This window comes from Heterostelium album, assembly GCF_000004825.1.
Source record: "Heterostelium album PN500 unplaced genomic scaffold PPL_scaffold8, whole genome shotgun sequence".
NCBI classification, from domain to species: domain Eukaryota; phylum Evosea; class Eumycetozoa; order Acytosteliales; family Acytosteliaceae; genus Heterostelium; species Heterostelium album.
In genome coordinates, this window is record NW_008805070.1 from 1,765,051 (window position 1) to 1,778,417 (window position 13,367).

The following is a 13,367-nucleotide window of genomic DNA, read 5'->3' on the forward strand; positions in this document are numbered from 1 at the left end:
ACAAAAAAAAAAACAAAGGAAATAAATGTAGTATTTATTTATTATATTTTTAATTAACTCTTTATTCTTTTTTTTTTTAATTAAGGTTGATTAATTTTTTGGTTGTGTATCTTGACCTTTAAAAAATGTTTTAATTTGGAATTCTAGATTGGTAGAAATTTTCAAATGCTACGGTGAATGATGGACGTCCCGATTCTGGAGTCGATGCCATCCATCCAATGACCTTTTCCTCTGGACTAATAACTACAATCCATTTGGTATCACCGGATGGTGGATTTTCAGCGACAAACTGTGAGACCTTATCGAGTTTGGTGTACTCTGGTGATCTCAAGATATCTTTAAAGTTGAAGATCTCTTGGATGGTTAGTGATCTCGCTGGTTTCGGTGGGTTTCCAACTAGAACACTCTTGCTGTCTAGAACGACTTGGACAACGTTTGCATCGGTTTCGGAACGGATCCTTGCAATTTTGATCACTACCGGTGGTGGTGGTGGTGTTCTCGGTCCGAAATTAAAGATTGTCTCTTCGATTTCCAAATCGAAATCTACAGCTTTGACAACTGCTGAGAAAGTTAACAAACCTATTAAAAATATAGATAATAGTAACTTCATTGTTTTAACAACTGACCAATATGAATTAACTAATTAATAAACAAAAAAAAAACAAAACAATACAATTTTAATTTATTATCATTATCTATTTTCATAATTATTATTTTTCATTGCTGGTTGTTTGTTGTAAATTTTAAAATTATTATTGTCATTTAAATTTGATTGATCAGATGATAGTGATTACTGACCCCACACATTTATCTATCAAATTTACAATGAATATGATAATTTATCATAAATATTTAGTAATACAGATAATATTATAATAAAGATAAATCTTATTATGATGAACCACACCACTAAAACTGAACTATATGATGTGTGTTAAAACAAACTATCAAGATTAAATTTGAATGAAAAATTGAAGTTCAAAAACAAACATTTAATTTTTATTTAATTCTCTTGTTGTAATAAAACAAACAAACAAACAAACAAACAACAATCTATTGGAATGAAACAAATCAATAAGAGCTCTGGGTATTGCATTTCATCGACTATTTTACCATCAAATGACAGGTGATAACAAATCAAGCTCTTTTAGGATTTAAATGGATAGAGATATTGAATCATTCTCACATTCATTACTCAAAAACAAAACAATCACAAGATTGGACATTCAAGAATATCAACCCTTTACTATTTGAACCATATTTGAGAACATATTCAATTGTAATCATCAATATCTTTTGATTAAACAATAAATAATATTAAGAGTGTTTTATATTTTAAATAAAAATAATAGATTTCTTTACACATAATATCTAATAAAGTTAAATTAAATTACAAACAACCCATTTTTAATAAAAAAAATAATGGCGAGACACTAACCCTTTATTTTTTGCAATTAACACTTTGGTTATCTGTTAACCACCTTATTAAAAATGAGTTCAAGTTTATCAAAGTTAATACAATTCGAAATAATAAATAAGATATTAAATAATAATAGCGATTGTTATCATAATAATAAATCATTTCAAACATTTCCATCGTTATACCCAACCTTGAAAGAATGTATGTACGATTACTCTATAAATCAAGAGGAATTCTATAGTTTAAAGAATTTCAAACAGTTGAACTATAATCCGGCGATAATAAAAGAATATTCATTGGTTTCAAAGGATTGGTTTAATTATATTACAAGTAGAACCGATCGATTGTATACAAAGAAACCAATAGATCTCTCATTTACTCATTCTATATATCAATTCTCCAACATCACACATCTCTATGCTGATTTCTCACCAGAACCATCTTGGCTGAAGAACTTTACGAATCTAAAGAGATTGGTCATCAATACAAAAGATGCTAACAGTGTAAAGCAACTAGTTGATCAATTTCCATCGATTAAATTAGAGGTGTTTGTAAATCAAGAAGAAAATATAAACGGTGATTTATCATCAATTGGATATGATACCCTGGAATTCGTTCATATCCATGCTTTCGATATCATTTATAAGCAAATATGTGGATGTTTTGATGGAGATACTGTTGAAGATTACTATAATAACAATCTTAAACCATGGCGTGTAAATTCGATCTACCTCGTATTTGTAGATGTGTTCTAAAATTAACATTTTAGAATTATAATAACCAAATCAACTGACACTTCAATAATTTATTAAGAATTCAACTATCACAATTCAAACAGTTTATGGACACGATTTCAAATAACTTAAATTAATAATCCAGCTGTTAACAATAATTAAATATATTAGAATAATATCAACATTCAGTGAATCAACAAAATATCAATCTACCAAAGTTAACATAAAGAAATAACCAACAAGTTAATCTACAATGAATACCAAACTAGTTAATCAAGAACAGATTTCTGAGATTGAGCAACTGCACTGGTGAAGAAATCCAACAGTATAAATACCTTGGAAATCCATTATAGAAACTAATTTATTCAACATTATTCAACATTATCAATATTACCAAATATTATTATTATCTTCAAATTGTAAATTAAATAAATTATTGTCTCTAAATATTATACTGTAAATTATATCTCTAAACTTTATTACATTCATTAAATCTATATTCTTCGTACCAAAACTATTCCTAAAGTAATTCCTAATCTTATATCAAAGTTGTAAGTATTATATTTATATGTTTATATGTATATTATAATATGATATTATTACCATTGTAAAATAACAAGATGATAGCGAAGGTAGTGACGATTTAATACTCTATGATAAAATCTTCACCATTAAATCACTCAGAAATATTTTCCTTCCAACCGAATCATTCTATGCCAAAAAATTACAAAGGATTCTATCCAAAGATACTTTAATAGAATCGTTTAGCTGTAGAACACCTCTTGGTTTATTAGATTTAGCTGAAGGAGCATTGGACAGTGGTGATGAGGATGATAAGAATAAAATTGGTGAGGATGAAGATGAATGTTGTAAATGTCTTTCAGATGGATATGAGAATCATTGGCTGAAAATAAATCAAAACATTGGAAGCAATTCTGTTCTATTCTTGCTGATAATACACGCTTGACATCTTTTGAGTTGAAAAACTTTTGTAGTTCCTTCAATCAAGATATTTTCAATACTAGACGATCATATTCACATATGTTAAGACCAAAGATAATAGAATCAACATCATTGGAGCTCAGTAAAGCGTTGTCTATCAATACTACATTGACATCATTGACAATCACCTGTCAAGTAATATCGGATTCATTCTTTCAAACTTTGTCGCACTCGAACCAAACAATAAGTCATCTCTCACTCACAGAGTGTGGTATAGATCAACTTGTTCAAATTGCCAATCTATTGGAATCAAACAAAACAATCAGACGACTTGGAATTGCTTTTCATCGAAATTATTGCCAACAAATGATAGGTAATAATACACCAAGCTCTTTTAGGATTAAAATGGATAAAGACATTGAATTATTCTCACTTTCATTACTCAAAAACAAAACAATTTCAAGATTGGACATTCAAGAATATCAACCCTATACTATTAGATCTCATATTGAGTACCTATTTCAACGCAATCTTCAATCTCTATTCACCAAACAAATTAATAATACTCAGAGTGTTTTATATTTTAAATAATAATTAAAAATATAAATCAATTTTATTTTGTGTTTTCTAAATATTTATTATTATCTTTTTTTCAAGAAGATAGATATCAAAATTCCCTGAAAATAAGACTATCAAAGTATTAAAAAGAGTTTTTATTTTTCTTTTTATTCACTCAAAATTTAATGGTGGGAATTTTGTTTAAGGTCATTTAAAAAAACAATTCAACAATTGTTTGACTCTCTCATTGAATGTCATTTTAATTAAAATCGCTAAATATTAAATAATCTATTAAAAATGTTTACAAGTTTTTCTATATTATTACAACATAAAATTTTAGAGAGGTTAATAAATTATAATAGCGATTGTTATTATAATCATAGAACATTTCAAGAGTTACCATCATTCTATCCAACTTTAAAAGAGTATGCCTATGATTATACTGATGGTCAAGAGGTATTCGATAGTTTAGAGAATTTCAAGCAGTTGAATTATAATCGATCAATAATAGAATATTCATTGGTTTCAAAGGAATGGTTTAATTATATCTCAAAGAGAACCGATCGATTCTATGCAGAGGAACCAATCGATCTCTCATTGACTCGATCAATCTACCAATTCTCCAACATCACACATCTTTATGCTGATTTCTCACCAGAACCATCTTGGCTCAAGAACTTTTTGAATCTAAAGAGATTGGTTATCAATACAGATGATGTTAATCGTGTAAAGCAACTCGTAGAACAATTTCCATCAATCAAATTAGAGGTGTTTGTAAAAGCAGATAGTGAAGAGTCACATACAAACGGTGATTTATCATCAATTGGTTATGATACCCTGGAATTCGTACATCTCTATGTAATGAATATATATTCCGATGTAGATCATGATAATCTTAAATGTTACTATAAAAAGTATGTCAAACCATGGCGTACAAATTCAATCTATTTTGTCTACGATGAAGGCGGTCACGATGGTATAGTACCTGAAACTCAATATGGTTACCTCTTCGAGAAAGTAAAATCACTCAGAAACATTATCATTCCATGCGACCCATTCTTGGCCTTTTTATTACGATTCGCTGTTACCAATGATACTCTCATCGATTCATTCAAATGTAGTACTCCACTTGGTATATTGGATGCATTAAATCGATCGACTCTCACGAACAGTGAAGATGAAGAAGAAGCTGAAGATGAAGCTGAAGATAAAGATGAAGGTAAAGCAGTTGAAGTTAAATATGGAGATGAAGATGAAGAGGAATATAGTCATGCTGAATATATCGATTTACTAAAGAATTATAAATTTTATAGCTATTATTGTCGTTGTTTTCAATATGATACAGAGGCGGATACATTGGTGCTAAGTAAATTAACACATTGGAAACGATTCTGTTTGATGCTTGGAAGTAACACACGATTAAAGTATTTGGAGTTGAAAAACTATTGTAAATCCTTTAATAATATTAGAAGTCGAGAGGATGATTATCATGGTCATTTTCTACTTCCAAAGTCAATCGAATCAACATCATTGGCACTCTGTGAAGCTTTGTCAGTCAATACTACATTAACATCATTGACAATCTCATGTCAAGTACTCTCGGATTCATTCTTTCAAACATTACCACACTCGAACCAAACAATCAATCATCTCTCACTCACTGAATGTGGTATCGATCAACTTGTTCAACTCACCAATCTATTGGAATCAAACAAATCAATCAAACGACTTGGTATCACATTTCATAAGAGATACTATCAAGAAATTATGAGAAAACAACTGGCCACCACTAAAAGTGAAACTGATAAAGCCATTGAATCATTCTCACTCTCATTACTCAACAACAAAACAATCACAAGATTGGACATCAAAGAATATCAACCCTATACTATTAGATCTCATATTGAAAGCCTATTCAATGGTAAAGATCGATTCATATCCACTAAATTCATAAACCAAAAAACCAATTCCTTGTTTTTTAAATAAAAATAAATATATATTATATATTGTTGCTAATTAATTAATTTAAATGTTATTCCTTACATTATATTTATGTTTTTAAATTAAAAAAAAAAGAGATAAAAAAAACATCTAACAATGATTGATTTAATTAAATGTTGAGGCTCATAAATCTAATGATTCTTCTCCACTATAACAGACAATAACTAAATGACGCCTCCATGAAGGTATTGTAGAGATCCTGATTGATTTGGGGGCATGGCGGTTTCAAATCTCTTGATTCAAACCCCTTCAACAGTTGTACTGCGTTTCTCCAGACACTTTTGGTAAACTGTTTGCACTACACAATGTCTCTACTATCCATATTAAAGCCATCTCTCTGAATGGTTTACCTAGAGGAATAACAACTCATCAAATACTGTTAATCGTGTACTGACCCATCGGTTAACTAGTGTCGACCACCCATACTTAAATAGAAAACAATTGTAAAGAATAAAGTTTTAATTTGTCCAATCGATTACCTACTAAATCATACTCTAATTCTAAATAACAAATAATTATTATTTGATTAAAAAAATAAATAGTATAAAAAATTTAAAATTTAAAAAGAAGTATTTTTGAAGGTGAAATTTTAAAATGATGAAGCGCGCAAATTTGATGGTTTCATAACGTTCATATAAAAAAAAAAATTCAATTTATTTTGACCTGAAAAGGCTCCTTCTCGCTCACTGTAGTGTGTCATTTTAATTATCACAAAACACAGTTATCATTTCTCTAGATTAATTAATCTATTAAAAATGTTTACAAGTTTATCTATATTATTACAATATGAAATAATAAATAAGTTATTAAATTATAATAGCGATTGCTATTGTAATCGTAGAACATTTCAAGAGTTACCATCGTTCTATCCAACTTTGAAAGAGTATGCCTATGATTATACTGATGGTCAAGAGGTATTCGATAGTTTAGAGAATTTCAAGCAGTTGAATTATAATCGATCAATAATAGAATATTCATTGGTTTCAAAGGAATGGTTTAATTATATCTCAAAGAGAACCGATCGATTCTATGCAACTCTACAAAACGATCTCTCATTGACTCTATCAATCTACCAATTCTCCAACATCACACATCTCTATGCTGATTTCTTACCTGAATCATCTTGGCTTAAGAACTTTACGAATCTAAAGAGATTGATTATCAATACAGATGATGTTAATCGTGTAAAACAACTCGTAGAACAATTTCCATCGATCAAATTAGAGGTGTTTGTAAAAGCAGATAGTGAAGAGTCACATATAAACGGTGATTTATCATCAATTGGTTATGATACTTTGGAATTCGTACATCTCTATGTGGTGAATATAGATTGCGCTGTAGATCATGATAATATTGATCGTTACTATAAAAAGTATGTCGAACCATGGCGTACAAATTCAATCTATTTTGTCTACGATGAAGGTCATCACGATGGTATAGTACCAGATATTGAATATGGTTACCTCTTCAAAGAAGTGAAATCACTCAGAAACATTATCATTCCAAGCGATCGATTCTTGGCCTTTTTACTAAAATACGCTGTTATCAATGATACTCTCATCGACTCATTCAAATGTAGTACTCCACTTGGTATATTGGATGCATTAGATCGATCGACTCTTAATAACAGTGAAGATGAAGATGAAGCTGATGAGGAAAATGAAGATGAAGATAAAGATGAAGATGAATTTGATCATGAAGAATATTGCGACATACGAGACAATGGCTTTTTCTATGACTACTATTGTCGTTGTTTTCAAGATGATACAGAGGCGGAGACATTGGTAGTAAGTAAATTAAAACATTGGAAACGATTCTGTTTGATGCTTGGAAGTAACACACGATTAAAGTATTTGGAGTTGAAAAACTATTGTAAATCCTTTAATAATATTAGAAGTCGAGAGGATGATTATCATGGTCATTTTCTACTTCCAAAGTCAATCGAATCAACTTCATTGGCACTCTGTGAAGCTTTGTCAGTCAATACTACATTAACATCATTGACAATCTCATGTCAAGTACTCTCGGATTCATTCTATCAAACATTGTCACACTCGAATCAAACAATCAATCATCTCTCACTCACTGAATGTGGTGTCGATCAACTTGTTCAACTCACCAATCTATTGGAATCAAACAAATCACTCAAACGTCTTGGTATCACATTTCATAAGAGATACTATCAAGAAATTATGAGCAAACAACTAGACACTAAATGTGAAACTGATAAAGCCATTGAATCGTTCTCACTCTCATTACTCAACAACAAAACAATTACAAGATTGGACATCAAAGAATATCAACCCTATACTATTAAAACTCGTATTGAAAGCCTATTCAATGGTAAAGATCGATTCATATCCACTAAATTCATAAACCAAAAAACCAATTCCTTGTTTTTTAAATAAAAATAAAATTATATATTATATATATTATATATTGTTGTTAAATTAATTAATTTAAATGCTATTCCTTACATTATATTTATGTTTTTAAATTAAAAAAATAGATAAAAAACATGTAACAATTTAATGGATCTTCTACTAGAACAGACAATGATCGCCTCTGGTATGGAATTTGAATTTAAGTAGCAATCATTGACTATCAGTAAGCAGTGTGATAAGCTTAATCTAAAATGAATTAGAGCATATTCAAGCTCATTAAAAATTTAGTCATCATTATAATCAAAAGATCCTATAATATTTAAAAAAAATATAAAATCATTCTGTTATCTGATGAAAGAAAACTAAAAAAATAAGTCATAAGATTTTAAAAATTGTCTTATGTTAAAAAATTTAACAATTTTATAGAATTTAACAATTTTGTTTCTTGAACCTTTATTTTAACTTTTAATTTAATTAAATGACAACCAATTGCGCAAATCATTCAAAGACATTCAAGTATATTTGTCATAAATGTAATATTCTGATGTGTTCAGTATGCACAGTAGATCATTGCAAAAAACGATCAGATCATTCCAATCATTGTGAACATATCAATCAGATTAAACAATCATTAAATAATATATTTAATAATGAGATAATAATAGATAGTGCTATTGATAATAATGATAAAGATAATAGTGAACCTGTAAAGAAGAAACAGAGAATAAATGATTATAAAAACAAAAACAATAACAATAACAATAACAATAACAATAATAATAACAATAACAAAAACAATAAAGAAGAAAATGAAGAAACAGAGCTATCACAAACAATTAAATCGATTTGGGAATCATTAAAATCATCGACATCTCAATATCAATCATTAACAACAACAGAGAATGAGATTAAACAACACTTTGAACAATTACATCAATATCTAATCATTGAAGAACATAAATTAAAGAAAGATATTATCAATGATAAAGATACAATCATAAATCAAATAGATAATAATATAAATCATTTCAAATATTTAGTTAATATTATAAATATAAATAATAAATTAAATAATAATAATAGTAATAGTAATAATAGTGATAAAAAGAGTTATGATAGTGAATCAATGATATTAGATACAACAGATACAAAAGATTTATATTCTCCAACAACAATAATTCAATCAATAATATCGAGTTCAACATTAGAATCATTCATCTCTGATAATAATCAAACATTGTTCAATGAACATCATGATCTATTCAATATCGATGAACTTATCAAACAACACAACAATGATTCATCACCATTATTATTGGATATCATTCATAAATACAACAATCAATTCAACAAAACATCAGAAATCATTAATAATAATAATAATAATAACGAATCATTTTATCAACTATCAATCAAACAACATGATTTCAATCAATTGAATTCAATGATCAAACAATCAATCAAACTTGTTAAAGTTACAACTCGATCATCAGTATTAAAAACAAACAGCAACGATAATAAATCATCATATATTTTCACAACACATCAATCGAGAGGAGCAACACTGATTAACCTATCAAACAACAATTCAATCGAAGAGTTTGATATTTATTATGGTTTTTGTGATACATTCCAATCGATTATTGCCATTGGTGAATATATCTATGTATTTGGGGGTGAGAAAGAAAACGAATGGATGAAATTCTCAATCAAATCGAAATCAGTTGAACATATTGGTTATATGAATGGTATAGATGGCGATTGTTATATATCAGTTTGCTATGATGGTCAAGATCATATCTATTTGGTTAATGGTTATAAAATAAAGAATAGAATTGATCGATTCAACATCAAGACAGAGAAATTCGAAAGATATCATGGATTATCTAATGAAAACGGTAATCAAATATCATCAATGATCTTCAAAGGTTCATTATATTCACTATTATACGAAAAGGAGAGGCTATTTCAATTCGATTTGACAAATCGAAAGATAACCTATCACCAAATTGATATTAGACCATACACAGCATGTCATGATAACAATGGAAATTTCTACACCATTAATGTGGACAATAGCAAATTGATCAAATACAATGTTGAAAACAAACAATCCATCGCTCTAAAGCCTGTTCCTGCCCAATATCGTGATGCTTTTTTGATATATCATCGAGAATCATCAACCTCAAGTTTTCTCTATTCAATAGGTGGTCGGGGCTGTAATAATTACAAATATTCAATCAAAGACAATCAATGGGAACTATTCTTTGAAGATGATAAATTTAAAAGAGCATGGTGTGCATCTACATCAATAATATTTTAGATTAATAATCAATTGTAGTAAAATAATAATAAATAAAATAAAAAAGATTAATTAACAATCAAATCAAAGAATAATAAAATACAATCTTGTATTTTTTGATGATTAATACTACTTTTTGAGTATTGCTCGCATTAAAGTTACTTTGGTAGAGCAAAGTGAAATTTATTTTTTTTCAATCTGATCGATTTGTGGTGTGTGTGTGTGAACTTCATTTTTATGATCTTGATTGCCCTCCTTTTAAAGTCTTAAAGTGGTTTAGGTTTAAAATACTTTAAAATAAACAAGAAAACAAAAAAGAATGAATAACAATTTAAAAGAATATAGTATTTATATAAAGCTATCAATATTTAGTTTAATTATATTTTTAGTTACACTTTCTATATATTCCAATACACTTGTAAATGAATTCACAGAGGATGAAGTGAAGTTAATCAAGGAGAATAGAGATGTCTATAGATTACCTAGTGACAATAGATCTAGTGTAGAAGCTATTGTTGATCTATTCTCTGGTAGATCTGCTAATAGTCAGAGTCAGAACATCGAAGAGATCGTCAGCGGCAAGAGTAAATACAAAACACCGATGACCACACTGTCGTGGATAGTCGACCGTCTATTCAGTCAGCTGACAGGTGCACCCGATGACGATGCAGAGCTCTATCATCTCTCCAACGTTCTACTACATGCAACTCTAGGTGTTCAAGTATTCCTATTCACCATACATCTAACAACCAGTTTAAAGAGTAGTAGTACACCTAGCATGTCACATTCATTTGGTAATGATCTTGCATGTTTTATCGGTAGTTTGTTATTCGTTTTGCATCCGGTGAATGGTGAGATTGTTGCTAGTATTGGAAGTGGTAGATCGGTGTTGCTGTCTTGTAACTTTGTTATGTTATCGCTACTGACCTATCGATACAGTTTAATTGGTTCGTTGGTTTGCTTCTTGCTCGGTAGTTTGGCAGGTGGTATTGCCTATGCGCTAATGCTGCTGCTACCGTTGTATCATTACATTCTCCGTGGTAACCTACGATCGTTTATCGTAGTAGCGATGCTATTGATATCGGTCATTCAATATATATTGGCATCTGCTTATTTCAGTCCGTTCTCCTACTACATCAACACAGACGCTGTTGCCAATGGCGAAGTAGATGAAGTCTATGGTGAACTAAGATATGTAGATAACCACGTTGGTTTCGAGTCGAACCGATTGACACGTCTACTCACCATCGATTACTCACACGCGCATTACCTATGGTTGTTGTTAGTGCCAAAGACACTGTCTGTAGATTGGAGTTACAATTGTTTGCCTACAGTTCAATCGTTGACCGACAAACTGAATATACAGACATTGTTGACCTATAGTGTTATATTCCTTCCACTGCTATTCACCAACGTCAAGAAGCAATCGGTAGTTATCTTGTTTTACATTCTCTTTGGTGTAATTAACATGATTCCTAAATTAAACCTATTCTTTTACACCGATTCACTTGTTAGTGAAAACAACCTATATCTACCATCGATTGCATTCTGTATACTCCTAGGTAGACTATTAACATCACCATTCTTATTAATAGATTATAAAGAAGAACAACAACAACAAAGACAACAAAAAGAAAAAGAAAAAGAAATAATAGATAATAATAATAATAAAGATAAAGAAGTAAATAACAAAGTAAAAGAAGATAGTGATGATAATGAAAATGAATCAATAGTAAGAAGAAGAAAGAAATTACAAAAGGAAATGGATGAAAATGATAGTAATAGTAATAATAGATTACAAAAGAATAAGAAGAATAAGAAAGTATCTTTAACAACCACCTCCACCACCAAAAATAGATTATCAATCATCAACAAACTACTTATTGCAATAAGTTTAACAGCTACTATTTCAATTACTATTCTATATTCTTTAACAACCTATCAAAGAAATTTTATTTGGAGAGATAAAGTTAATATATTATTTGATTCATTAAATGTAAATATCTATAAATCAATCTAGATTACCACAGATAACAATAACTAACTAACTAACAAACTAACTAAATAAACAAATATAATATAATAGTCTTGTTCAAGTGTAAAACTAAACGATGAGATTGCAGGTCTATATATTAAAGCAGAGGATTGGAATAACGCTAAACTTTACTGTGAGAATGCATTAGATATATTACCTTCTTATTGTCGTAAGTTAACTATTATTAATATTGCTTAAAAAAAAAAAGAGAGAAATAATAACAACTCATATATACTCAAACTTTACTTTAATTAAAAAGTATCAAATTACAAGTATGGTATGATATTGTTACATACCAATGGCGATTACATTGAAGCCAGTAAGTACTTTGCCAAGAGTATAGGTCGTGGCTGTAGAGAGACACAACAGATGACCTGGATGACCGTCGACGAACTCTATCAGAATCTAATGTCGAATGCACCCGAGAGTTTCACTGATTTGCGTGTACAGTTTGCAGAGTTGGTAGAGTCGATCGATCCAGAGTTGGCTGCGAAACACCTGTACGACGCTGCGATGATCGAATTCGAAACCAATGAGAACCTACCAAAGTCACAAACCTACATGGAACACTCACTGGACATCGTACTCGACAACCACAAACAAATTCCTCTAGCTCAGTGGTGTAAGGTATTCGAATATATAGGATCAACATTCGAGCCTGCTAAACAATCTAAACTAGAAAAACAACTAAACAAAGCATTATCTTTATGTACAAAAACTACGACGACAACAACAACAACTAAAACAACATCATCGAAGAAACGAAAACAACAACAACAAATATAAATAAATAAATAAATATATAAATACAATTGAACGAATGAATCTAGTTAGATTAACAAACGAAAAAAAAAAAGAAAATAATTTTGTTATTGGGTTTGGATAGTAGACTCTCTTAATTAATTTCTTTTAAAAATTGTTTGGTTTTTTTTTTTTTTTTCAAGTATCTGTATTATTAATTTTTGGTATTGGGTAAATGGGTTTGAAACTT

The 13,367-nt window shown here is 29.4% G+C and overlaps 5 protein-coding genes across 5 annotated transcripts; 4 read left to right on the forward strand and 1 right to left on the reverse strand.

The window, feature by feature from the left end:
* Positions 1-130: 130 nt before the first annotated feature.
* On the reverse strand, positions 131-1,096 carry PPL_08333 (uncharacterized protein; the record flags this gene model as incomplete). The annotated part of the gene is made up of 2 exons (XM_020579150.1): positions 131-579; positions 1,048-1,096. 2 exons carry the CDS (start codon positions 1,094-1,096, stop codon positions 131-133), a joined length of 498 nt encoding a protein of 165 aa, XP_020430989.1.
* Positions 1,097-1,491: 395 nt separating this feature from the next.
* On the forward strand, positions 1,492-2,175 carry PPL_08334 (uncharacterized protein; the record flags this gene model as incomplete). Its single annotated transcript, XM_020579151.1, has 1 exon — positions 1,492-2,175. One exon carries the CDS (start codon positions 1,492-1,494, stop codon positions 2,173-2,175), a length of 684 nt encoding a protein of 227 aa, XP_020430990.1.
* Positions 2,176-2,744: 569 nt separating this feature from the next.
* PPL_08335 (uncharacterized protein) lies at positions 2,745-8,063 on the forward strand (the record flags this gene model as incomplete). The annotated part of the gene is made up of 6 exons (XM_020579152.1): positions 2,745-2,761; positions 2,782-3,023; positions 3,164-3,608; positions 4,017-5,078; positions 5,124-5,627; positions 6,476-8,063. 6 exons carry the CDS (start codon positions 2,745-2,747, stop codon positions 8,061-8,063), a joined length of 3,858 nt encoding a protein of 1,285 aa, XP_020430991.1.
* A 454-nt stretch (positions 8,064-8,517) lies between these two features.
* PPL_08336 (uncharacterized protein) lies at positions 8,518-10,362 on the forward strand (the record flags this gene model as incomplete). The annotated part of the gene is made up of 1 exon (XM_020579153.1): positions 8,518-10,362. One exon carries the CDS (start codon positions 8,518-8,520, stop codon positions 10,360-10,362), a length of 1,845 nt encoding a protein of 614 aa, XP_020430992.1.
* A 298-nt stretch (positions 10,363-10,660) lies between these two features.
* Positions 10,661-13,162, forward strand: PPL_08337 (DUF1736 domain-containing protein; the record flags this gene model as incomplete). The annotated part of the gene is made up of 3 exons (XM_020579154.1): positions 10,661-12,337; positions 12,428-12,545; positions 12,636-13,162. 3 exons carry the CDS (start codon positions 10,661-10,663, stop codon positions 13,160-13,162), a joined length of 2,322 nt encoding a protein of 773 aa, XP_020430993.1.
* Between the last annotated feature and the right edge of the window lie 205 nt (positions 13,163-13,367).